Raw genomic sequence first — 27,999 nt, forward strand, 5'->3', positions numbered from 1 at the left:
TAACCACCGGACAGACCCACTCTGTTCCTCCACTCAGACGGAGGGGAGCTGGGGGAGGAGGGGGGGCTCAGACGCGAGGAGATACAGGACGGACTCACCTTCACTCTCAGTGCTGCTGCCACTTTCTGCTGCCGTTTGAGGAAAACTTTGTTTTTTAAACTCTCAAGTTAAACTTTGGAGCATTTTTTGTGACGACGCGTCGTCCTGCGTTCATGCGTGACGACCGCGTCATTTTGGAGACAGCCAGCTCAGCTCAGCTCAGCTCAGGTGTGCAGCTACACGGGGGAACTTTGCGTCGTGTTTAAAACTCTTTACCACACTTCACTGCGCCTGACGGAAGACTCGCTCCCTCTCTCTCTTTTTACGCGGATCTAGAATTTCTCCTCTTCCTCTGTTTACTGGACTTACAATATCAAGAAGCTACATCAGAAGCGGTAAGATAATTATTTATTTTGGCATATTTTTGGGTTTCATGCATGAATTTTAACAGAGCTTTGGTGTACATGTTCGGTTGACACCTTTTGAGCCTGGGCCAAGTGGTGGAAGTGAGTCCGGGCAGGCAGAGTGGGACAGCCCCGGCAGCTGTTGACTTGCCTGACCTCTGTTAAGCTTTTAAAACTAATGAGTTATATATTGATTAAAGCCTCTTGAAATAACATTTGGCCGTTCAAAAGTCAATTCTGTTACGTCCTGGCAAACTTTGGCCTCTTACACCCTAACCTCAAACCACCACAAAGATGATTATGCATTGTCTGGAAGTATCCTTTCAGAATAAAGTACATGATGAGCAGTTTTTCATACAGTTCATACGGTTTCTGTCACTGATTTGTATGAGTCTCAGGTCTCCCAGCAGCTTCTACTGCTGTAGTTGTTTCAGATAGTGACACTTTTGCAGCTACTGTTGCAGCTGCATCTCACCTCCGACCCACACAACCCCCCCCCCCCCCCCACACACACACACACACACACACACACCTCACACACACACACAGGCAGATCAAGATTTCACATTATGCCCGTCAGATTAACCGCACATGTTCTCCGGGAGTGAAAACATGACTCGCCTACTTACAGCATAATGCACAGCTGGGTCATCACTTTTTTAACCACCGCCATGTCAGATCTATGTTAAAAAAAGGAGCCACTTGCTAACTTGCAACCCATCAAACAGACTCTGCTTAGCATGCAGCTGAGCCTGCTGATTTACAAGCAGAGATCCCAGCAGGAGTTCCTGACATGGCTCGTCTTCTGTCAAGACAGGAGAAACCAAAGGGTGCCTTGAGGCCACATCCAGCGGGTGTTACTCACCTCTGGCTTAATTTGGCTCTCAGGAAAGACTTAACTTTCTTGAAGGTTTATTAACAAGCATGCTTATGGCTCAGATTTCAAAGAGACGTTGGCTCTTGTAGAGAGAAGTATGTGTACCAGTGACCAAAGAGGCCAGCAAATTACAGATAAGCACTGCTGGTTTATGGCACAGTTAAAAAGAATTAGGCGACACTTTTCTTTTTAGATGTTGTGAGGTTGACAGTGGGATCAACAGACTAACCCTTCGAGAGACCTCTTCACACTCTGGCTCCTCGAGGTGTACAGGCTTCTCTGATCAATATTATACCGGCTTTAAAGGCTTCACACACATGATTTGGGTTAAAGTGGATTGTTTTACAGTGTTACACATAGTAAACTTCAAACTTTTCCCACTTGCAACAAGCTACTGCTCATTTTATCTGGTGATCATGATGACAGGTCACACCCTGACCTGAAGATGCCCTCATTCAGGCGACCACGTTAGGATGTATATCTACCTACATGCATAAATCGCCTTAAAAATGTGGCTGGCTGAGTTTCTCTATCGCATTTTCATCATTCAGAAAACAGATTGAACTGTTCAACACATGAAACACTATTTTAAATGTGGTCTCTTTCAGTGTCTGTTTCTCTGGTGCCTTGTTTGTTAGTGTTCAGCTGAAAAGTTTTGTCTTTGATAAATACAGCGTAGAGAGCAGGTCGTCAGGCTCGCCTTTTGCAAAGCAGCACAGTTTTGATATGAATCCGCACATATGTAGCCAAATGTACAAAGAGGGAAGGGTGGGCGAGATGGTTGGTAAAGACAGATAAAAAGGCAGGAGAAACTGTGTGGTCGTCAGCAGCAACACCAATCAGCAGGAGTTTTATCTTTTCAAATCGTGTTGCAAAGAGCAGAGGAGAGTCAGCCTCAGTGGGAGATTAAACAAGAGAAAAGATAAAGGGGAGGAGACAAAAGAAAAGCTGGAGTGATGAAATCCACCACTTTTTAGCTTGGAGAATTGGGTGATGGATGAATTTTCAGCGGGGTTGGGGGGATTCCTCACAGTCTCATCACCTCTAGTATCTCTCTGCTTGTCTCGCCACCCTCAGCAGCTTTACACATCTCTGTAGCAAGAAGGCAGCTGCACTGCGATGCCCCCTGCACACTGTGTTGCAATAAGACTTCTGCCCTCCACTCTCAGTCTTTACTGTGTGTGATATTTCCACTGCTGTGTTTGTGCAGCGTGAACAAACAGACCTTGCTTCAGGCTGTAGTTATTATTATGGCTAAACAGAGTATTAAAGTGAGATGGTTCACCTGGAAACAACAGATTATTATGACCACACAGGAAGATTTTTTTTCTTTTTTTCCTTGTTGGAACAAAGAAATCTCACCACTCAAGTTTGTTCCCAAGGAAACAACTTTGGCACAAACTGCTGAGAGAACTCACAGTTCACTGTGTCTGTGATCAGACTTTGGTAATGTAACTGAAGTCTACGGCTCTGAGGGGGCTGTTCTGTATCAGCTTTAGGTCCTCATAGGGAAAGACATAGAGACTCTTTACTTGGTCTGATAGTCAGCACAATGTTTTGACTCACTTTGGTGATTCCAGTGGTGACCCCCGACCTACTGAATATTCTTTAGTCAAGGGACTAAATGAAACGGCTGGCTGTCTTTTCACTTACTTCACTTTGTCTTGTTGCTTTTATTGCTTACTGTACGTTTTGTGACACACACGTGCTGTCAGTGTATGCAGGGAGTATGCTTAGCAGTTGGATTGGACTGAGGCCAGAGGTTGTTTATTCTACCTGTAACAAACACCGATAAGCTGGTTAATCTGAATATTACAGTTGGTGTTGATGGACTAATTTCCTGTATGTGGACACATATTCTCCTCAGTGAGCTCACCTGACCTGCAGCATGTTTCTGAAATATGTCACTGACTCAGTCCAGACTTGAAAGCCACACCCCTGCATTCAGCACTGAACAACAGTGTGAATTTCATCCTTTTGTCTTTTATTTTTGTGTCTTGTTTATGCTCAGAGACTCAGACATTCTTTAAATCATTCAGTGTGTGTGTGTGTGTGTGTGTGGGTATTCCTTTCATCTGCAATAATCTGTTGACTTAAAGCTTTAGAAATCCAGTCTGACAGTTGGGAAAAGGAAGAGGACAGAAAAACATTTACTATCTTCAGTTTACTGTGCTGTACTCGGAACACATTCTCTACTTTTATCATCGCCAACAATGTGTTAATCAGGCGGACAGGGATTAGACAGTTAAGTAATGTGATACGGTCGTAAGAGGAATGGTCTGAGGAGATAACTTTCTGACAGACCTGAGCTGTCTAACAGGATAATGAAGTTTTAGCTTTCTGGTATTTACCAACAGCCTACCCATGTATATCTTTTAAAATTACAGTCTAAGATTTTAATCTCCATTAAGCTGCTCACAGTTCATTCTTATTTTACATATTAGATCTCAACAATGATATAAAAATAATAATTTTTATATGTCTACATAGAGAAAAAAAATGACTCAGCTGGTCATCTATTAATTATTCAGAGCTAAAGCTGCAGATGAACCCTCCTCTAATGGGTCACAGAATATGGTGTAACATCAGGACAAGAGCTAAGCTAACCTGTTTCACTTTAGCAGAGGAACTCTGTCCACACTGTCTCCACAGACCAGGTAAAGATGGAGGAACCATCTGTGACACCACCCATATATTCTAAAGAGGTGTTAAGCTCAGAGGCATCAAGCTCAGCCATCTTTGCAGTGGCTGACTTTGTCTGACTTCTTAATCCATCACTCTTTAATTATTGATGTGTTTAACCCTCAATACAATTTAATGAAGGGCTTCATGATGATTTTTTTTTGCACCAGATTCAAACTCTTTTGTCCTGCTGTAAAAGTTGAGTATCCTAATATTCCTGCAGGGTGGGTGTTGGTGCTTAGGAGACATGATCATTGCTCACTGGCTAGTACAATATTTGGAGGTAGTGATGTAGCTTGTACATTTACCCATCTTAAATAATGGATTATTGTCTGAGAGTTAGAGGCGTGTGGTTTTGTAGCTCTGGTTTTCTTTTTTTCTCCTTTTTTTCTAAACTCTAAACCTCCCTCTACACTATAGAGACTATTATAAATTTTATAATAGAAAAGAAAAAAGAGCAAAAACATTCTTTGATTCCTGCTGCTCAGTTCTGAAAATCTGCTGTTTTTTAATGTATTATTTTATTATTTTTATTCATTATTTATTTGTTTTATATAACAAAAACAAGATGATGATCGCGTGTTGGGAAATTTCGAAGGGTGAAATTTATCATCTTCACATTTAATAGACAAAATGATTAATCAAATAAAAATAGAGGATATAATGAGGTAATCTAGGATAATGAAGGTAATTATTAGTGGCAGCTCTGATCCAAACACTCAGATACACTTTGCTGTTTCTTTTTCTCTGTACAAATGAAACAACAAAGATGGCATAAATAATGCAACATATCAAGATGCCAAACTGGAAACAAACACATGTGGTTGTGGTTACTAAGTTACAGTGTTGGGTTAGCCAATACAGTAGAATCCCACAGCTCCACACACATCCAAATTATTTTTATCTGGCTGTGTGTTTAAATGCTGGCAGAGCACGGTTAGAGCGGGTTACATGCACTAAATTGATTGAACACAACAGGATGTTAATGAATGCAGAAGTAGACCCACATTTTTTGGTTTGTCTGTATAATTGCAATGTTCCCATAATGTAGGGACGCCAGCCAGCTGTCTTAATGCTACATATACATCCTAAGCTGTGGCTAATGTGTGATGTTGTTGTCCAATTAGTTTTATGGTAAAATGTGTCTCGATGACTGCCAATTCACTACTAATTTGGAAGAACCTCACCTGTTGAATCTATGTGAAATCCACTGATTTACCTAAGCTCATCCTGTCTGTGGGTTTGTTCTGCTTCCTGGCAGAAATGCACAGAAACATCAGTTTTCATCATCGGAGGAGGTGCAGCATGTCTTCATTTCTTTTTACTGCTTTCCCCTGAAAGTCTGACTTTCTAATTAGTAACTGTGTCCATCACACATTAACACAGCAAAGAACAGTTATCCATAATTGGAAGTCCTCCCATGTTAAATGTGACCGTGACAGATCGAGATGAGGGTTTTGTACTAGTTCATTTTTAATATGATTTGGCCTTAGGCAAAGCAAGGCAGCTTTCTTTGTATAGCACAATTCATACGCTGGGCAGTTCAACAGAAGAACAAAAAGAGACACTGTCAGAGTCAGAACGTCTTACATCGTCTCTGAAGTTATTCCAGTTTTTTTGCTGCATTTTAGGTAGACGGTTCAGAAACATGTGCATCATACTCACGATCTGAACGGATGCTCTGAATGTTTGCGTTCCCACACTTCTTTTATTTGACCTGGCATGCAGATTGTGATGGAGACTTTTTAAACCTGCTGTTCCATTCATGTCTGTTATCTCTGATCAGCGGTAGAGAGGTCAGGTCAAAAGAGAGTTTATGGTATGTTTTCTCAAATGTGTTTATTACCTTGGTGTATTGACTAACACGTGAAGAACATAATCAGTTGCTGCAGAGAGAGGAGAGAGATTCCTCTGAACCAGCCTGTTGACCCTTGTGGTGGTGGTGGTGGGCAAAGTGTTGTTGACAGAGTTATTAAAACCCACAGTGTTAGGTTGTGGGAATGAGCCAAGACCTTTAACCCTGGTACAAATGACCTTAAGAGCAAATATGCTTAGAAAACATTGATTGAATGCTTTTGGAATCAAAGCACCCCAGAAATGTCAGATAAATGTGATCCATCCACCTGATCTATCTCTGTGTTCTTTTCACATATTGCAGTAAGCATGTGTTGATTATTGTACTTCACACTTTTAGGAAAGAATTGCAGCGTAAGGAACCTCTGTGATGACAGGTGATCATCAGGTGTGTTGAAATAGGGCAGAAAAGCCCTCATTTTTGGCACCTTCTTCTTGCTATAGCGAGGCTGTTTCTTCAAGCTATTTGCTTGCAGCAGAAACAATCTGCCTCCAGTGTGAAAGCACTGAGGAGGAGGAGGATGCAAGGTTTCCATACTGTACAAAAAGAGTCAGAACTGATATAACTGTTAACTGTTTCTAGCCACATTTCACTGCCCAATCTACCAAGCCATTGCTACCCCATGTTCCATCACAATAAACCCCCTGATGGCTCATATCTGAACAGTCCCTCTTTCCCTCTGTACACACAGAGTGCCTCATAGACAGCCTTGCTGCATGTGTTCAAACAATAGTTGTGGGTTTTGTGAGGTCAGCTGATCAGGGTGCAGCGAGAAAGCTGTTGGTGTGTATTATTGACTGAATGGTGTTTCCTTGTGTTACCTGCACTGCAGCGTTGTGTTTGCAGTGTTGTGCTGTATTGTCTAACTGTGATTTGGGCTGCAGTGTGTTATGTGACAATATGTGTGTAATTGTGACTGAGCTATGAGGCCCAGCGGCCCACAGGCCTACAGGCTTTTGACTCCATGACAATAGTGAAAATGAACCGAGACCGGATTACACCAGTCCCGCATTCCTCTCCAAACCTGTTTCACACAGACACACACACTCTAATCCTGCACTCGCAGACAGACAGATCACTGGAGCAAGCCAATACATGCTTTTCACACTCTTGTTCAAAGTGCAAAGAGAACACTTACCAACAGGAATACTGTCTGCACATGCTGAAAGTCAGAAACTACCTAAAAACAAATCATTGATCACCATCAGTAAGTTTAACTGTGGTTCATCAGTTCTGCTGCATCACTGCTGTGTAGTCGTGAATGAACAGTCCTGATCTAATCTGCATAAACATTACTGACATGTTTAAATTGATTGGTATTTAAACCACGGTGAGTTCACAGCCTTTGTTTATTGCATTCCATGGCACTGTGGGTATGCAGCTTGTCAAAACCTGCTTACCATTAACGCCGTTAACCGTCTCCCTAACTCAGAGCGTGGTGAGTGATTAAACCACAGAGCAGCAGGAACACACAACCTGCAGCCGGCAGCTTCAGTGAAGATCCACACTGACGGCACACATCAGTGAACAGAGGAGGCACAGAGCCACTGTGGGTTAAAAAAAGGTCAGCCTGCTTTTATTTCAGTGACATTTTCTGCACTCTGCTTCTAAAGTGCTGCAGTTGGTAAAAAATCACGTTCAGACTTTTTATTTTTTTTGTGGAAAGGACAAACCGAGTCTGTCCAGACCTTTTCAAATGCTTCCTCTTACACCATCTCTGCACAGGACTCTTATTTCCAGAGAAATGAAATAACACACAGCCACCATTTCTTTTTATTATTCATTCATCTACCAGTTATTGTTATTCTTAACGCTGAAAAAGTTCATCACATTAAACAATAAATCCCCTAATGGAAAAAAAAACAACAGGATTGGGTATTGCTGAGCTTTTCTGTTTCCGGGCTTTCATTGATCATTTAACAAAAACAAAAATCCTTCAGACGGACTCTCCAGCATCAAAATTCTCCATGCTGCTGATGTCACGCCACACTGCTCTGCTGTTCCCACTCATGTCACAATCGTGCTTCCCTCATAATATCTGGCCTTCTCTAAATGGATCTGCCCACGCACATCTCCTCCAGCCTGGCAGCCAACAATCAGTGTAAAGGAGGCGGAGTCATTGTTAATTGACCTATTTGTTGTTTAAGTATGAATCCATTTTTAGTAAATCCTTCAAAATGTCACCATAAAGATATCATCAGATATGCAGTAAACACATGCCTATGACTTTGTATTTCTGTCGGTGCAGTGATGCAGGTAAAGCTACTGTCACACCTCAGAAAACCTCTGTGTATGTGCTTGGACACACACTGATGAAATGGAGAGAAGCTCCTTGTATAATGTGTGAAGATAGAAAGTTTATCTGGTGTCACAGCTACAGGTTTCGTGTCAACACTTGTCTGAACAGGTGCCCTAACCTCAGATCCTGCTCTCTTCCCACCACTTCCTGTAATTTAAGCTCTCACTGTGTTTCTACACAGAATTTTCCATTTATGTTGTGTCTTTATCTGTGATGCAGATTATGTGGAATTAGACACTACAGTATAACCAGCTACAATGATGTCCAGTTAGTGGCTCGAGGAATCCTTACCCTCAGCCACAGCTCGCCTGTAGACTTCACTCCTCTGTAGACTGTGACTCCTCCGTACACGCACTCATTCCACCTCAGGGTTCAAAAGCAGTGCTTCCCGCTCTTATCATGCCAGTTAATACACGCCTCGACTCTGTCTGTGCACAATGTCTGTGGAGATAAAGCTGTAAATAGCAGGATTTGGTGAATACTAAAACAATGAAAGCACAGTGATTAACTGTCTGACTGGGTGAAGGACGACAGTTAAAAACCTATTGTCTCCAGTTCTGAAGTCGTACGAGGTCATGACTGAGTGTTCATGTAAACAGAAGGCCGGCAGTGGACCAACAGTTACCCAGTGCTTTTATATTGGTATGTTTGGGACTGAGCAAACAATTCCTTCATGTTTTACCTCAGTCTGTGCAACAAGTTTGAAATCTGTGTAAAAAAACCTATATCAAATATTTAAGAACGGTTTTTATTTGATGCAAAGTAATATTTATGATCCCTGAAATTTCAGTGTTGGTAAATCAGACAGTGCCAAGTGTTATTTTGGGTAACTACAAGTTTCAAAATACAGCCACCAAACAGCCTGGTGTACACCACACACTTTAAATAGGAGCTGAGGAGTTACCTTCTAAATCCTGATGGCAGTTTAATACACAGTTCTTTAACAAACCCAGAAATATCGCTGAAAGTCACATCTATGTTAAGATTATTGTACTAATAATGTTATAAACCTCTGAATCCCACTGTCGGACAGCTGAAGTGGTTAGAAGACAGTTACCTTAGAACAATCTGGTAGATGAGTGGTTTGTAAAAAATAAAATATGATCATAAATATATCCTTGTAACCTCTAGTGACAAACCTTTAGAGCCACACTGGCGGATCAGAGCTCTTCGCATATCACAGCTGATCACAGTGCTGATCAAAAGAGCTGTTGCGTTTCAAGTGATTGACATTTCTAAAACTGAACCATAGAGGAAATACATGCACTTGACCAATTTGACAATCAAAGTCCTTCACATTTGGATTAACAGAACGGATAATCCTGCACGGTAATCATTTTCCGTGAGCCTAGATGAGTCACTCGAGCTGCTTTTTCCTCTTCACCATGCATATGTATGTTCTGACCGTGTAATCTCTGCAGCTGCTCGGCTGATTTGATGAGTGGATGACAAGTTTCTCACAAAGGCTTCAGCACGCTGTCTCTTCTGATATGTTGCTTGGCTTTAATGGCCTTCAGGACTGATTTTCTTACCCAAACCATTACGGACGTAATGTTTTAAATGTTGTGCGGCAGATGGTGATTTTTGACACAGCTAGTGATCAGACGCTTGCCCATATTGGGAGCCATTCAGAGGACAGTGTCAAGCAGTAGGTAGTCATGTACAGCAGTTAGACTTTTTTCTCAACCATCTGTGTGTTTGGCTGAAGACAAAATGACTTCACAAACTGTAGTTGCGACAGCTTTGAATATGTCAGGAAGCGCAGGAAGTTAGACCTGTTTGATAATTATGGAAGAGGCCATTTTACTGTGTGTCCAGGTGTCCTAGTCTTCACTGTGTAATTGCTTTTTGTAAGCTATTTATGGCACGAGAGAAGAATGCAGTATGATCTGCTTCAATTCTTTTTGTGTATCAATGGAGCTTTGATTCATGAATTTGTTGGAAACTATGTACCGGTACATCATGTTTTTCCTTACTTCAGCCAGAACAAACATGTAATCAGAATTCAAATGTACTCTTTACTCTCCAATAACGGTCAAGATGACAATCTTGCTCTCACTATCACTTTCAACACAGCACAAGTCTGAACGCTGTACAGTCAGAGTAATGGACAGGCATGCAAAACATTACAACCAAACAACAAGTCCAGGCGTCAGCGAAGATCCGAGGAACTGTGCAGACTTGTGGCCAACATGGACAGAAACTAGAATGAAAGAAAGGGCGTCCTTGTCCAGCAGCAGAGGGAATATGAGGCCAGGGTTTGCAGAGAGGCAGAAGAATGCATGCTATGGCTGTCTGTCTCTGTTATGGGAATAAAAGTGCATGTAAATGGTAAACTGTGTAAGCTTAACAGGGGCTTTAGAGGCACCCATGTTACATGGTGTCAGGTAGCAATGGCAGCAGGCTAAGCAGGATACTGTCGATGTCTTTTCCCCAGTGACGCTTCTAGTTACTCCTGGGGGATCCTAAGGCATTCCCCAGCTGCAATCCCTCTAGTGAGTTCTCCGTCTACCCCAGTGTCTGCTGTCAGCTTGGTGTATCAGGTAAACCTCCACCAAGCAGGCCTCCTGACCTGACACCACCTCAGCTGACTTCAGTGTAAAGGAGCAGCTGCTCTATGCTGAGCTCCTCACCCTGCAGAGGAAAATTTGATTTTGTTCCGTTTACCTCGTTCTATCAGAGACTACCTGATTCTCCCAGACAGTTGAGGTGTAGATCATTTTGTAAATACAAAGCTTTGCCTCCTGAGTCTGGCACAGTTCCTGCTTTAGTGCTGACATCTTACCACTCCCTATGTCCATCACAGTTTAGATGTTGCATTAGTTTTTGCCCAGAGTTTCTGTGTGTGTGTGTAACCTGTCAGCATTGATCCCCCTCAATCCTTTTTATGACTACATAACTTAAGAGACAAAATGAGAGCAAAGAGAGTCAGTGCCTTTGAGTTGGTATTGTTTCATCACTCTTTCCTCTCTCAGCACTCTTTAGTGCATTAAACTTGCTTCGAGTGTAGCCACCGTACACTGGGACCTGTTAGCAGACTTCATTTGATATTCCTTTGCCATGATTCCTTTGATGCTCTCAAGCTAACATGCTCCCCTGTGATCATTTGTGCAAGCTTAACACACATATCTGCATAGCTGATAAATATGGGATTGGTGTGTTGACGATGTCTTCTGTGCCTGTTATTTAAGCCTGAGAAGTGCAACAGTGACGGATGACTGGGACCGACTCTGTGATGTGTGTTGTTGATTTTGATAATCCCCGACATGCTCCAAAGTCTACTACACTGTTAGCTTAGTGACGTAGGACACATCGCTCATTAACCCTCCATTTTGTTCAGATGGACAGACACACACGCACATGCACACACAGAGCAGTGGAATGCAGTGTTTTCATTCCCCTGACCTGGACTGTCAATCAAGGGAATTTGGCCGTGTGCTGTGTGCAGCAGCACCATCTAAGCAACACAAATTCCACCCATACCACCCACACATGTACACCACACACACACCCTCTCACTGTGTGTCAGATTTATTTCTATCCAGATACACAGGATATCCATCTCCAATAATGCAATTTCTGCTGCAGAGTCTGAAAAGCAACTAAAAATCAATAGCTGATGAAAAAGCACTTTACAACAATTCGCCCTGTCCATCGCTTTAGCTGGAGAGTGATTGCTTCTCTGATTGCCCCGCCTCTGATTGAAGTTTTATCTAGGAATTTGTTTGTGGGCTGTTTTAAATCAGGTTCTTCCTGAGCGATGGGCAGTGACGGCAGCAGAGGATGCACAGGTTCAGAGATCAGGGTCGATGCGATGGTTGACGTTCCGCTGCATCGTCTGGAGGATGATGTTTGTGCTTTTCCTGTTCCTAAACACATGGGTGGACGGATATTTTGAACTCTCTGTGGCCTTGGAATACTTTCTTTTCTCACAGACCAGGAAATGTAAAACTTGATTGCCCCTGAGGTTTAAATGCTACACCCGAGTGCTCCGTTCCTACATGAGCTGAACAGAAGCAGCACAGTGAGCAGCGTATAGAGGCAACTCTGCAAATGAGCCTCAAGCAGCCACTTCAAAGCAGAGCTCCTTCTCACATAGCATCACTAATACAGGTATTGTAAATAAATAAAAGTATCAGTATCAGTACACAGGCGGGCTTACAGTGTTCCATCGAGGACACACAGACTGGCACTGAGGACGTACCAGCTTCCTGCTTTCTCTACTCATTCTCTGTTATTACTCCCATCCCCCCGAACGTTACTCCAAGAAATGGAACAGAAACTTCAAAAACGCAGAGGAGCGGCGTGGCCAGCGGCGTGGCCAGTGGCGTGGCCAGCGGCGTGGCCAGCGGTCTAACAGCGTCGAAATTTCCTCAACACACAAAAACAAAATGTTACCGGGTGGCCTTTTAATGACTCCCTCAGCTCCTTCTTCCCCCACCAATATACCTGAAGCTATTTAATGACTCAGTGTGCCTTGTGTATTTACAGAATCAGCTGGTTTAAAGGTCTGTTCATGCCTTCCTGACAAAAACGGAATTATATTTAGAGGGACTGCCCTGGTAGACTAGTTCAACGGAGAGGTTTTGTCAATAATTTAGCAACGCCCAGACTGAAAGGTGCCCTGTGTCGCAGTCTTGTTAGAGTCTCATGACCGAAAGTTCAGTTTTCACTGACCCTGTACTCTAAACCCATGCTCTCATATCAGCATTTTAGTCAGCTGTTAGGAAAGTTCCAGATCTTTGAAAACCAGCATTTAAATTTTTATCATTTGTGCGTCAGTGTGTCTACATCACAGCCTTTGAAAGAGAGAGTACACCAGCACTTACATTGTATTCTGTAAGCCAGCTAATGCAGACCAACAGGAGCCAGCGGTGGTATGTAAGCGCTGCCTATCAGCTAACACTGATTGTGCTGATTGCCTCTCCTGCGGTCTTTTCACAGGCCTTCTTTTTAAGCCCTCAGAAAATGAAATGCTAATGCTTTGGCTTTTGTGGTATTTGCTCAGAGAGAAAATAATATGAAGTCACTCTCACAGTCATTTGAATTTAGCTCAGCACCAGAATAGAGAAGTCGCTCTGGTCTTTTGATTAAAACACACTGCGCCGTCTTGCCTTGTAGGAACAGCAGTACTGCTTAGACACCATCGCTTTTCGGCTGCCTGCAAGTCGGTGTCACACGAAAAGCCAACGAACTGTGAGCCGTGATACTAAACGATTCTTTTAATTTCCATTCCAGACTCCCTACTGCTCCTCCATCTGTTCCCGCAAAGCTCATTATATAGACTTCATGACACCCCACAAGGCAAATATACATTGCTATGTAAACATGCACACACACACTCAAGGAATATATACACTACGTGCGTGTGCACTGGGATATCCTGCTGACAGTTTGCAGTGAGGCTGAATGCAGACATCCCTTCTTGTCATTATTTTCACTTAATCTGTCTGCTGTTTTTTGTGAATTATTTAATACAGAGCTCAAAAAGTCAATTAATTGATTAGCCAATCTGCAGAAAGTGAACTACTTTCAATGGACTTCTTTAACCCTTTCAACACGCCTTGCAAACACATTCCTGTTTAGCTCACGTAGCCGTTTTCATAGAGCATGTAGAGTTTATTGAAGAGTACCATTCTCCTCACGTACTCTGCTAGCCACTGTTTGACGTTTGTTTCTTGTCATTTGTCTCTTTAGCACATTCTCTGTGTGAACTCATCTGCAGAGCTGACTGCTGTCATCATGTGTTTTTGTTGTCCATCAAATGTCAACAATAATTCACACTTTCTACACACGCTCTGGGGGCCTGGAGGATTAAATGCTCACTGTTATAAAATAATGTCAACAGAATGTGAAGTACAAAGTACAAAAGTACCAAACATTTTTTTTTTAAATTTGTTACAGATATTTAAAGCTCAGAAATGGACATTTCTTTTGATAGAATATGAACCTGTCTTGCACATTTCCATCTCCACGACCAATCCTCTGCCTGCCTCAGCTTTTCTCTCTCCTTTTGTGTGACTAAGTGCAAATGGAGTATAGGGTTGGTGAGAGAGAGAAGAAGAGACTGGAAGATGTCTCTGTGAGTGTGTGTGTGTGTGTGTGTGTGTGTGTGTGTGTGTGTGTGTCGGGTCATACCACTGAGGTGCCAACTGCAGGACACACATTACTGCCTTGAAAACCAAACATGCCTTAAATGATCTGATCTGTGCTGGCAGGTAACAGGTGTTACAGGTGAACCTGCATCTGTAATTAAATACTGCATTCATGTCCATTGCCGTGTGCCTTGTAGGTTTTGATCTGCTGCTGCCTGGCTCTGGGATGAATTGGATTTAGTGTGAATTAACAGAGAAGAGGCTGCAGTGCAGTTTTTGTTCAGACACGCGGCACATTTTGCGTCGTTGGGCTGTATGAATACCACAAGATGACTGTGGGAGTTGTGTGAAAATTCACAGTTAAGGTGCTAAGATTCATGGTTAGATAAAGATATCACATTAATAAAGCTTATTAAATAAAATAACAGAGAAGAAGCAGGTATTACTGAATGATTTATGGTATCTACAGTTATCCTCTGCTTTATTTATCTGTTCTGTATGCATGCTGTATGCATGTCTGCCCATTCAGGAAGAAAGGATCCTTCCTCTGATGATTTCCTGTTGTTTGCTAAGGATAGCTCGGGTTCTTTAAAGTCAGGTTGCAGGAGGTAGACAGCACATTAGCTACAGCGGGTGGCTTTGTCATTCTTTTTAAACAGAAAACTGAAGACTTTAAAATGATTTATGCTCCACCAGGCTCCATGGCAACAGTAATTTTAGTTGCTTATTTATGGTCTTCCATAAATAGGTCAGCTGTTTATGTTATTTAGTAACACCATGTTAAACATCACTCTCTAAAGAAGTGAGGTGTGCCTTGTTTTGGGTGGCTAAAATTTGTTTTTTATGGAAATATTTTTTGTAGCACCAGCAAAAGAGGTAATACAGCTTGTTGGTAGTAAAAGATATTCTAGTGTTATATAGTGTTGTCTAAGTTAAAACTGTCTGTCAGCCTTTGAGTGCTTCATTGAACAGGCTTTCTTGGCTCAGATAATAGCTGGGTACAAAAGCCCCAAAGTGTGCCTGTTGCCTCCAGAGTGTATCAGACACAAAGCAGGAGCAGATTGATAATGTTTAGACCTGAGTTTTAAATGAGTCGATTTCATGTCCTCTTTCATCTTCTCCTTACCCATCATTCTCTTTTCCATCCATCTTGACTTTCTGTGTCTCTTAACTTTTTGACTTTGTCAGCCTTCCTTTCCCTACCCTCCTGTATCATGTCTAATTATCGGAGTCAGTGTGTGTCTATGGGGAGCTCCTCAATACCTCCTCATCAAAGCCTCTGTTTGTGTTTGCTTGTTTATCTCTGGCTGCTATTCTAGGCGCTCTCCTGTAGCCCTGATGAGACACAAGCCTGCGCTCCCTACGGAGGCTTATACTGTAAGCTGTCACCGCACCTCCACTCATTCAAAACCCTGCCACAATAAGATTTTGTCTTATTCTACATATAGTCGTCTTGAAGGTTGCATTCAGACTTGTCTTTCAGTCCCTCTCTATATGTTGGCTATATTCTCATGTGTCTTTGCCTGCTCTCTGTCAGTTTTCAATGTAATGAAAGGCACGCTGGGGGTTTTTCCCTTGTCAAAATATTTCCCTTTCCTTCTTCTATCATCTTCGTCTGTTTTTACCTCCATGTAAAGTACACCTACATTTTCATATTGTTCTTTGTGGGTGTTTTTAACTCTGTGACCCCTTTGCCACCCACCCAACACCTGGAGGCTGCCAAAGGAACTCCTTCAGGTGGTGGTAAGTAAGTAAGAATTTCTGGCTATAATAACTTGCTCTACCTAAGGCCCTTAAAAGAGCTTCCATGTCGGAGGAGCAACAATAGCACTGCTGAGATGCCTTCTGGGGAGAAGTGAGACCTCATTTGTTGAGTGTATATGTCAGGAAGAGGAGGGTGTTTGGGGAGTAAATGAGCAACATGGCCGGGGGTTGATGTGTCAGAGGCTTTTCTGGCTGCTTAGTTTATTGAATTTTAGGTGTCAAGTGTTGTAGTAACAAAAAGGTCACAGTTTAGAATGCATATTCCCGTTGGTGTCTTTAGACCTTGTGTATGCATCTGGAAAGCTGTGTGTGTTGTGCTTCAAAGCCCTGTGATGGCGATACTTATGACAGTGTGGCATTTGATCTAGAAATGGAACCATGCATCGCTCAGATCTCTGCCAATCTGTTGCTCTGATGGCTAAATGTTTGCGGGTGTATAGGACAGAATTCCTTACATGCCACACAGGATTGCTAATAAGAACCCACCCAGTGCCGAACAACATGTGCGCCAAAAATAAGTGTTGCTGTTGACTTTTTTTGTTTTCCTCTAAACACAGGCTTATGGCAGGAACCCGCTAATGACTGAGTAGCTGTGAGCCAGTTGCTATGTATGTCTCTTTGCTATGCTGTCTCATGTACCTCTGAGTTCTGGGGAATGCAAACATCCCGTTCAGTGTCAGCTGCAGGGGAAAATAAATATTATCTATGCTGATTTTCTTGGAGATGACTGAAGTAGGACAAAGGACAAAAAGCTTAAAGGGGGGTGGGGAGGCATTTTTTTGTGATGATTGTGGGTCATAGTAGCTTCACCTTTATTGTGCAATTACAAACTTTACAAATAGCAGCAGAGGCTGACATCCAGCATCTTGTTACCTCTCATCAGCTACTCGTGTACCTACTCTGACTACAAGAGTTTTGCAACTGGCAGAGACACAAAGCAGTATCCTAGGAACCAGATAAATCTGAGGGCTCATTTAATTTGCTCTGACAGAATACATCTGGCCTCATTCCACTGATTTCCACGGAGGCTTGCACATGCGGGCCAATCACATTTCATAATACGACTGATTCGGCCACCGCCCAACTGTATCAAAGTAGAATGAGTCAATTTGGGAAAATTATAAAATCAAATAGTCTCCTCCCACATTTACAAATTTAATCCAACATTCATGAGGAGCATAAAGAGTCCCTGTTTATAGAATTCTGTGTCATCCTGGGGAAGTGGTGGGAGGCTTCGGGTGCCAGATCAGGTGAACACTGGATGAATTCCACATTCCTGGATGGCAGCCGCCACCACTGTGGGCTGGTGGAGTGATGTCCTGCTCGTTTTTTCAGCATCCCACGCTGAAATGTTTTTTTTTTTTTTTTTTGGTTTAACCTGTGTTTATCTCCAGCCATCAGCACCAGCTTTACATCACATTGTCTTTTAAAATGGGACCACCCCGAACTGACACCATGGTGATTTTAGGTCTTCGTTGACCTGTCAACGTCATGTCGTGTCATATGGTTTTAACGAGAGCTCTATATCGCCTTTTACTATAAGCCACAAAGCCAACAGGGCAGGTGTGATGCAGTCACTCTTCAGAGGAAATATAGAAGATACCTACAACTGATTTGTTGTAAAATATATCCACTCATGTCACAATGCATTTTAGTCTGAGCCTGTTGATAACTAATGAACTGACAAACACATTTTTTTATCTGGCAGTAGCAGATAAAAATGCTCCTAAAAACTCCACTGGATACATCCAAAGTAATGTCACACAGTGAACTCTGGGAACAAATGGATCCAGCTGAGGTGTCTCCTGTTTGTTTAACCTCTGATCTCTAACCTTCAGTCCTGTCTTGTTGTGTCACAGGTGCTGGGATGGATGAGGCAGAGAAGTACAAACAGCGACTGGAGGCCATTGCTGTAGGTCCACACACACACACACAGACACACACAGAAAGTTTAAAGAGACTAAATTTTGCTGTTGGAGCTGTCCGTAACTCTTAAATGATTGATTGAGTGTGCAGTGTGGTGAGTCAGGTTGTCCCTGGTCCCACAAAAACGGCACCACGACAACTACTCTCTGAGCATGATGGGAACTGGAGTAAATTAGTGTCATTGTCCTTATAACAGATGGTTGACCGACTGTACTTTTACTCTTTCCCAGAGATGTGATATTCACTGATCCTCTATGTTTTTATGTATTTATACATAAAAACATTGTTTCTATGTTTGCTAACCTGACTCTACAGTTCTACCTTGAAAATAATGTCCCTCCTCATAAGACTAACCTCTCATGATGACCTTGCTTGTTACTGATTCCCTCTATTTTTTCAGGAAAAGCGTCGGCTGCAGGAAGAGCAGGAACGAGTCAGAAGAGAGATGGAGGATGAGAAGCTCAGACTACAGCAGCTCAAGGTCTGACACACGCACACACACACAGTCAGGATGAACTAACCTCATTCATTCACACACACAGCCTTAATTTCACTCAGCTAAAATCCTCTGCAGACTCATTCCAGCTTGTTAGCTAGCAGATTGCCTTCAAACTTATTCCCTTCTCTCACACACACACACACACACACACACACACACTGTGAGTACAACCTTCCCCATATCCTGATTCTGCCACTCCTGTGCAAGGTTAAAGGCAAGCCTTCCTTTGCTGAAATCACTTTTTATGTGAGTGTTTACACACCCAGCAAGTCACAGAGCTGCTCTATTGTTTTCACTTCATCATTTCCAGACTGGCGTTCCCACTTCCTACTCAACTGCGTTCGGCTGGCCTGGGGGCACATTCCTGGAATTTTGTGAAATTTGTGCAATTAGTTTTAATGTCCATGCAGGTATGCATGAACGTATGTGTACGCGAGTGTGTTTATGAAATGCTTTTTCATGAAAAATGTTATGCATGAACTCAGCTGTGTGTGTGAGTAAATGTGTGCACGGTGCTTTAAGCTGTTGCAACAGGCTTCAGAGATTAATCTTATAATGATTATTCTGATACTGACTGTCTCACAGGAGGTAATACATCGCAGCTTTAGTACATTCATTAGCCCTGACATTGACTGTAACCCCCAGGTAGATGGAAGGATGTGATAGGAGGGAGCAGCAGCTTATATGCAGGTCCTGACCCGCATATAAGTTTTTAGAGGGGATGTTTATAAAGGGCTGTGTCCAGCTAGCCAAAGCACAGGGAGGGGAACAGAGCCAGGCTTGTTCTGTGCCGCGGGTGGAAACACAGAGATGGTATTGTGACGCTTATAGTTGGGTAAGTAGCTACAGTTAGCAAATTTTGGTGCCATGAGGTGGAAGAGGGCACATGAGAAACGGGCAGATAGGATCATAGTGTTGTTGACGTTTCAAACTGAATTTTCATGCATAAGAACAAATAAAAGTTCCTCGCGGTTTATTTCTCCTTCTTAAGGTCAGCAACACACAACAGGATTTCCCAGAGGTGGGAAAAGTAAACTGTCTGGCTCAAGGGCATTTTTCCTGCACAGATGGTTGCTGAAACAAGCACAAACAGCCAAGATCAACTGTTTCAATAAGGTCATTCAAGGTTATTAGTCCTGACATGGAGGAGATTACAGCTGGCTTATTATATGTTTGCATGAATTAGGTTGTTTTCTTTCTTTCAGTTTCCTGTTCTCAGTTGTTTTTATATCTACATATAAATGCAGACAGAGTAGCTGACAATTGGTAAATAGCATAATTAGCGTCTAATTAGCGTAATTAGAGATATATACACTTTTTAATTATACTTTTTAAATGTTTCTGTAAAGCACCTGGAGACCATTGTTATTGTAAAAGGTGCTTTATAAATAAAATAAAATTGAAAATAAAATACATTTGGAAAATGTAAATGTATGTATCTTGTGCAACAATTGTCAATGAAAAAAATGTCTTGACTAAAACTGAGCATTTGGTTTAATAAGCCTAGCAAATGACTCCATGACCACCATGACTATAACATCATTTTTTATTTTACTTGCATCATCAGAGTTCTCTTTCTGATTGTGATATATTACCAAGCTTATTTGACACCAATAGTAATACCTCTCTGACTGTGTTGCTATAATGATGAATATATTTTTTAATAATGTTGATTTTTTTCTTAATACCTAACACGGATTTAGTCAGCCGCGAAACAACTGCAGAGCATAAGCAACACATTTTTATTGTGTCTACTCTACTGCAGCATCAGTCCCCACAGGATGTATAGTAATCTGCCTGTTAATGGTTAATGTGCTCGCTACATGTTGGGTTACAGAGCACATTACTGAGTGACCTGAATGACCTCTGTGTGTGTTAAATGTTCTTTAGAGGACACTTCAGGTCAGCTGGACCTTTGCCATGTGTTAATAAACACAACAAGACACATAATTGTGATTTTACATCGACATGTATTGTACGTTTGAGAAGGACTGTCGGTGAGTGTGGTGTGAACCCGTGTGAGAGATGGTTGAAACTCTTACAAAAACAAACACACAGCTTTTAAAGGGTATGTGCTAGATCCCAAGTGGGGGACAGTTGGAATGTGGAACTGGTAAATAACACAGCAGTGTGAATGAAGCAATATCTGGAGAATGTAAATGAACAGGGTGCCTGTTCGACATCTGTGATGCCTTGGATGAGAATGTTCAGAGAGAAGTCTGCTTTAAAAAAAAAAAACTACAGAGGAAACATGAAAGTACGTGGTTTGGTTTTCTGCTGCAGGGTCAGGTCTGTTCACACGGAGAAGGATGTAGGAATAACGCTATAAATCTGTGCGTGCATTCTCTCTCTTTGATATGCTCATTGAGAGGAAGCCTGGTGAGGTGGACACACAGGTGTTTCTGTCTCTCACCTTTTCTCTCACCCTCACCTACTTCAAAAAACCACATTTCCTACCTTTCCCATGTCGGTTTCTCACTCTGTGTTCCTGCTCAGTAGCCTACACCTTACTCCTCCCCTCTCTTTATTCTTCACCCTTTTGCTTCAGCTATGTCCAAAAACCCCCTCTCCCATCCTCTCCTTGATTAGTCATCATCATCATCATCTTGCATAATGTTATTTTATGGGGAAAAAGTACGTTCTGGGATTGAATGTGACTTGTGTCCACAGTGAACACTCATCAATAAGCCGGTATAGTTATTTGTGGATGTGGACACAGGGCTATTAATCTGTTCAGATTGATTTAGTCGTCAAATTTTGGAGATGTCACAGTGATTTCTGCCTTTTCTCTAATAAATTATAACTAGCTGTTGGCCGAGTGACAGCACCGTCTGTGGATTTTTTTTGAGCAACAAGATCATGATTGATGCATTGCTAATTAGCTTCTCAGCTTTATCTCCTGGACTGTACTCAAAAATAACATTAGAACTTAAATTCACTCGGTTTCCAGGCAACCACAAACCTGTTGCTGCTCAACTGTAACCACTGGAAATCTGTTAAGAGCAAAAGAGCAATCTGACTTCTACATCTGTTGGTTAATTTGGTTAATTGGTTGTATTTGTGTCTACTTCTTCTTGGCCTTCTTGACCTTTTTCCCACTGCAGAGGAAGTCTTTAAGGGACCAGTGGTTGATGGAGGGAGCACCCTTGTCTCCGACCTCCATGGATGCGCCTCGTTCTCCTCTGTGGGGCACTCAGGCCCAGGATATGGAAAAACATGTTGACAAGTACGTCCACAGTGTGTGTGTGTGTGTGTGTGTGTGTGTAAGTTGGGGTTTGAGGTCTGTGATCATCTGAGACAGGAATGTTATGTTTTGTTGTCTTTGGATGGTAAAAACTTAATGTATAATTGACAGCAGCATTCCCTTTTCTATTCTGGCTCCCTTGTAATTTTTGCTGTAGTTCTACATTATTTTTTTTCTTCCTGCTGGTAGCGAACATGCAGACAGAGAGTAAGAAGGTGAACTTGTATGCATACCTGCCAGACTTTTTTCCCCCACCCTGGACAATGTTCTGAGCTCTCTGAAGAGTACACTGTAAGACACCCATCTAATTATTTTAAAGGTCCACAGCTCTGCCTTACACTACAACCTCACACTGTACAAGGCCTCAGGGGGAATTGAATCATACTGAAAAGAAATACTGCAGTATTTTTATGGTGCATTTGTTGTAATATTATTTAAACATTTATTAATCTATAAATCAATTTCAGATTAATTATTTTGTTTTGTATAGTTTCAATGTGTTTTGTTTATGTTGCCATCTTAGGTTGCAGTCAGAGAATCAACGGCTGGCAGAGGAACAAGAGAAGCTGGCTGCACTGACAGAGGATGGCCAAATGGTGTGGAACTCACACACACACACACACACACACACACACGCTGTGTGGACACAAAGGGGAGTTGGAATATGTGTTGAACAAGCTTACTCCATCATCTTCCATTAGGCAGAGAATTTCCCACAGATTCTGTCTGCGGCTCTGTGCCATGCATAATGCATTTCCTCTCCTAATGTACCTTTGATGTAGCACCTCTTGTTCAAAAGCAGGAACTTTGTGAATGCTAGCAGCCCCATTACATAAACAATACAGCACTTGATCCAGTCTGGAATTATTGTTTCGAGCTGAGCACAAATATGTTTACCTCACCTCACTGGTGGAGCCGTTTATAGTAGAACAAAATGAGCCGTCTGACCTCTTTCACTGTCTTCTTCAGGGTGTCTGAGTAAATTGTCTTATATTATATTTGTCTTAACCTTTTAGACCTAGAGCTAAAATCAACTGGAGTCTTAAGCATTTAATTTTAATAGCTTGTGCAGCTTATTGGGCATGCTGTCTGTGATGGAGGAGACTTGAAATGTATGACCTTATTCACTGAAGTGAAAAATAAGCAGCAGATCTTTGGTTGTGTTTGTATAAATACTCTCTGATGTGCCAAAGACTGCAGTGACACATTAAGATTCTTAGTCTGCACAACCACACGTATTTTACAGATTACTGTCCATCATATTTGTCATTATAAATCTGAGCACAATAGGTTATGGGTAAACTGTCCATTGGTTCAAGGAAGACCCAGAAAATCATAACCTCAACACAAACCAGCACTCACTCAGTCTACCCATGTCAAGTTGGCGTCTTAAGCATCCGAACCATTTGTGCTGACCAAGTGAAAGATGAGCTAGAAAAGCCCAGTCTGCTCTGATTGGTCAGCTCCGATGACCTGTGCAGGTACTGCCCCGTCTTCCCACATCTGCTCTGCCAGTGTTTTTGTAACCAGGGAAGCTTGTGACAGATAATATTGACCTGGATTGTGCATCAAATTGTTCTGTAGGCCCTTGTTTAATTAAGAATACAGTAGTTTAGTGAACCTGATAACATGCAACCTGCCTTGCAAAAGCCAGTGTTTAAGAGGTTTAAGGCAGATTCCTGCTTTGCTTTTGCACTGTGTAACTGTACATTCAAGGCTTGTTTGGTATACTATTATCATTCATTGTAACCTTTTTCATGTACACACTTATTGTACTTGCAAAGTGTCAGTGGATATCTGGCCTTCCAGCTCAATCACTCCCTCTTGTGACCGGGCATGCAGCTGGGGCTTCTTCTCATCATCAGTCATCTGAAAGACTGAAGTGGAAAGATAAATTTGTCTGTATTTCTCTGAGCTGTCTAGAGTACGATGGGAACTAGACAGCACGAGGAAATATATTTCATAGATTTTTTTTGTCTCTGTTTCCTCAAAGCTCCTGTGATGTTCTAGTATTTGCGTTTCATTTGTTGTCTGCTGTGTTGATATGGCTTTCAAAATACACCAGAGGTTCAGACAACACAATACAAACAGTCTCCTTTCATTTTTTTTTGTTATTAAGTTGAGCAGTAAATTTAATCCGCTTCTGTCTCTTTTACCCGACAGGACGCTGTTAATGTGGCAGAGGCTGGAGCAGGTAAGCAGCGTCGGATTAACCTTTAGGTTAAATTAACATCACAGTTGAACACTTTTTTTGGAACATGACAAGCTTGTAGCTTCAGAGTTTGTAACAGAGTGAAGCTTTGCTTTTTATCCATCTGCCTGCACTCACTCAGTGGTATTCTGTCCAGGGCAACACCTGCAGTTCTATTAACAGCTTAATCAAGAGCTGCACTTCCAATGCTGCTCTTCCCTAATTAAATCAGTACATATTGTGATTTGTGCCGCACATTCTCATCAATATTATGACAAGAAAAGGAGGACAGGTGTGTCGACTAATACGCAATGTACTTCTGTTCTCTCTATGACCTTAAATGTGCACCTTCCTGCAGCAAGTCCTTAAAACAGTCTGTTTATCACAATTCATTGTGTCCTCAGAAACGGTTCCAGATGTTGTACAGAATGGAGAAAAGCATGCAGCCATATCAGGTGGGTGTAGAGTTCAGGTACGTTTCTAAGTGTGCCACACTAAGTTACATCTGTAAGCTTTTATCAACGTCTGGGAGCCTGAAAGCTGCATAGGTCCTGCTCCACTGGTTAATATGCATCTCATCATCTTAAACCTCAAAGAACATGAAATCCCCTGTACATGTACATGTCTAAGAAATTAGAATAATAAAGGAAGCATAGTCATACCTCTACTTCACACAAAGACCATATGGCCCATAGTGTATGAATAATTACACGTTTTGCATTTAAATGCAGTACAAGCAGGAATGATCCATATTGTAGTTCTTGTGTGCGTCACAGCCACAATCAAAGCTCACAATTGGTGAAAATTGGTGTAAGATGATATTAAACCAATAGTAGATTCTTGTGCTTTATATTTTTCAGAAACGACTAAACACGGAGTGACGGTAACCCAAAGCCTACTGGATCATCATTCAGTTGTCCTGACCAATGGTGAGGGAGACTTGAAAGCAGACACTAATCACAAAGCAGCAGAGCATCAGTCAACCACAAATGGACCAATCAGAACCACTGAGGGTGTCACCAGCACGAAGCTGGAATCGGATCAGGGTGTTTCTGAGGCTGAGCCTGGTCAGGTTCCAAACATCATTACTGAGGAGGATGATGATGATGATGAAGGGACTCTGGTGATGAGAGCAGAATGTGTGATCATCACAGATGAAGGTGAGGATGTGTCCGAAGAGCTCACATCCCAGGAAGAGCAGCAGCCAGCCATAACAGACACAGGCGAAGAAGGAGTGGAAGAGGAAGTAGAAACAGAGACAGCACCAGAAGCCTTCACAGAGTCAGAGAATAGTGAGGCAGCTGTAGCCAGTACAGAGGGGCAGCCAGGCACTGGAGCTGAAGACACAGAGAGCAGTGCAAAGGCAAAAGAAAATGAAGATGCAGAAACAAAGGCTGAAGATCCAGCCTCTGTGCAGCTGCAGTCTCCAGCCGATGCTCTAGAGGGCGCCACAGTGGCTTCTGTGCTCATTTATTCTGAGGCACAACCCTCCAGTCTCAATCCTGAGTTAGAGGCTGTGGGCGAAGCTTCAGTAGCTCCAGAGGCAGCTGAGAAGGCATTAAAAGCCCAGGATCAAGCCTGTCCGCCTAGTCAGTTCCATGAAGTTCCCCTGGGTGAACCACAAGAGACCCAAAGGACAGAGGCAGGCTCCAGGGAGCAGGAACCCCTTCTGGTGAAAGTCACAGCCCCCACCACCAAAGCCATGCTAGTAGGAGCTAACAGCCCAGCCGGCACAGAGACACAGAGCCCGACCAGAGCCAGCCAGGGAGAAGAGACACAGGCACCCAAACGCAAAACCTGCCAGTGCTGCTCTGTCATGTAAATGCCCTCTCTGTACATCCATTTCCTCTCCGCCTGCTAGTATCCTTCAGTCTGCCTCTCTGCAGTTCCATTCACAACACAGTCCTTCCTTCACCTCTTTGTTTTATGCATCCATCTGTTTTTGAATCTGCTTCCCTTTCCTCCATGCTCCTCTGCCAACATTCCTTGTATTCATCTTGAAATGTCCTCACTCCCCCCCCCCCTTTTTGAACATTGATACTGCAACAGGAAGTAAGAGAGGACTTGTTTTCAAGTGTCATGAACGCTCACCACATAGAATATAGTTTTTAAATTTATTCATGGACCAAATCCTGAGGTGTGTGTGTGTGTTTTTTTTAACACTTTGAGATTGATGAATAATTTTCTTGGCGATGATGATCAACATAATATCCATCATTTAGGTGCAGTTTAAAAGACTAAATGTGTATTACTTTAAAACTGGATACATGTGGTTTGGGGGAGATTATTTGTCTAATTTGAAGCTGAATTATTTTATTGATTCTGGACATTCATTAGATAGATTAGGTAATACAGATATAGAGTATCATCTTTATTTACTCTGTACTCAGATGACTAATAATATAAAATGGTCTAATATATAAACAATGTGCACCATTGAATATTTTGTGGGTAATTTTCAATTTTAAAAATATATATTTTAAAGAACCTGAGAGTACGATTCTTCTTTCTTTAGTGTGTGTGTGTTTTTATCAGATGTGTTTTAGTGGAAAGGATCCAGCCTTCTGCAGCGCTCGGTGTGTGTGGATGTATTGATATGATTGGTGAACGGTTTAATAATTAAACAGACATTGTGATACACTGGTTGGCAAACTCATTCATCCAAAACCACAGCATTGCTTAATAATGCAAAACAGAACACACTGAATGAGGTGTAGCGTTTTGGTTCGTGGTATTTACTGGTTTTAGTGGCAGCAGAGTCTCAAAACAGGATTTGTTTTAATCATATATCTTCATACAAATCACACATGTGCCTAACCTGCATTAGTTATTGCGTTAATGAGCATAGTGTCAAGCTGAAGACTAAAGTTTGGTCTACTTTGAAGACAACGTTTGTTGCCCTTTATTCATCATTTAGGTGTAAAGATTGTTTATATTCCTCTTTGTGTTTTGTTTGCTCCTACAGCTCAGAACAACCCGTGTTGCAAGTTTATTCACATGTAGTATGTTTAAATGTGAGTCTAATAGATTTGTGCAGAAAAAAAAATCACATACTTCACAGGGTTGTGCCGGCTATTCCCTGCAGCAAGTGTCTTAAATCCTGCACTTACACAGATGTATGGAGTGTGCCGAAGCTGCCTGACATCACCTGCAGTGTCTCCACCTGCATCTGTAGTTGCTCTGTGGCTAACAGCAGGAAAAGGGATGCAGAAGGATATCCTGTTACTGAAAAAAAGCCCTGCTGAGGTGAGAGCTCCCATGCTGTCCCATCAAAAAATAATGGGATTTCAGAGAATTGTTGCACGAGGAGACAATACCTCTCTAAACCAGGCAGTGCTGAGAGGTCGACTCTCTTTCAGAACAAAAAAAATAGAAGACAGAGGTGTAGACGGACCTCACAGCTGATTTGTATTAAAAATCACATTTTATACAAAGGTCCTCATTTCCCCAGTTTGTCACAAAATTTGAGACAGACCCTCATCTGAAAGATCAGTTATCAATTTATTTATTAAGTCTGCAAATTGGAGTGCATAAAATCCATAGTATATTGTAGGCTATTGTTCCAGTTTAAATACTGTAAATGAAGTACATTTACAAAGTTCCAAAGTACAACTTGTTAAGCAGTATTTTTCCATTTCATTTGATAAACACTATATGACTAATCAGACCACATCCTGTGTAAACGATATGTTATCATTACTTAAAGTCCACATGATGACTCTGCAATGGAATTTTACATGTTGGAAAACTAAATGTTTGTGAAGCTCTAAAACCAAGAATGCTTTTTCATCAGCTGCATTTTTCACTGTGAAAGAGTACAGCTGAGATAAATATCCCAACAACAGCAATAACACAACAGGTCTGCTGTGCTGCTACTTACCGTCCTCTGTCTTGTGTCTGTGAGCACCTGGTCCGACCATTTGATTGGGTCGATACTCACATTTTGTTGGAAGATGGACTCTAATTGCAGGCAGTCAAAAGGAGCCTGCGGCTGCATGCAGTCTACAAAGAAGAGAAGGTATAAATGTTGATTTCCACAACTCCTTATACAGACTAGCTGACCACATCGGTGATAAATGAGGATATCATCTACACACCATCGCAGAGGAAGGCCACATCGTTAC

At 42.1% G+C, this 27,999-nt stretch overlaps 1 protein-coding gene across 4 annotated transcripts; it reads left to right on the plus strand.

Moving 5' to 3' along the window:
- Positions 1–26,362, plus strand: palm3 (paralemmin 3). Of its 4 annotated transcripts, none has more exons than XM_028402771.1 (9): positions 12,976–13,037; positions 15,571–15,628; positions 17,875–17,927; positions 18,342–18,422; positions 21,545–21,666; positions 22,208–22,280; positions 23,848–23,878; positions 24,280–24,330; positions 24,712–26,362. In XM_028402771.1, the coding sequence occupies exons 1-9, from the start codon at positions 13,008–13,010 to the stop codon at positions 25,695–25,697; spliced, it is 1,485 nt and encodes a 494-aa protein (XP_028258572.1). In that variant the 5' UTR covers positions 12,976–13,007; the 3' UTR covers positions 25,698–26,362. The 4 variants fall into 4 exon arrangements, with proteins under 4 accessions (XP_028258588.1, XP_028258597.1, XP_028258572.1 ...); XM_028402779.1 differs by having other exon boundaries at positions 12,993–13,037; positions 24,736–26,362; XM_028402787.1 differs by lacking the exons at positions 12,976–13,037; positions 15,571–15,628 and adding an exon at positions 1–434.
- Positions 26,363–27,999: the final 1,637 nt, after the last annotated feature.

The sequence above is a fragment of the Parambassis ranga genome, chromosome 1, assembly GCF_900634625.1.
Source record: "Parambassis ranga chromosome 1, fParRan2.1, whole genome shotgun sequence".
In the NCBI taxonomy this organism is placed as follows: Eukaryota; Metazoa; Chordata; class Actinopteri; family Ambassidae; genus Parambassis; species Parambassis ranga.

Excerpts from the sequence above, each read along its gene's own strand:
- palm3 (XM_028402771.1), top strand. The coding sequence starts at position 13,008 with ATGCAGACCAACAGGAGCCAGCGGTGGTAT. Across the intron at positions 13,038-15,570 it reads ACAGGAGCCAGCGGTGGTAT|GCGCTCTCCTGTAGCCCTGA; the intron begins GTAAGCGCTGCC and ends CTGCTATTCTAG. Across the intron at positions 15,629-17,874 it reads TCCCTACGGAGGCTTATACT|GTGCTGGGATGGATGAGGCA; the intron begins GTAAGCTGTCAC and ends GTTGTGTCACAG.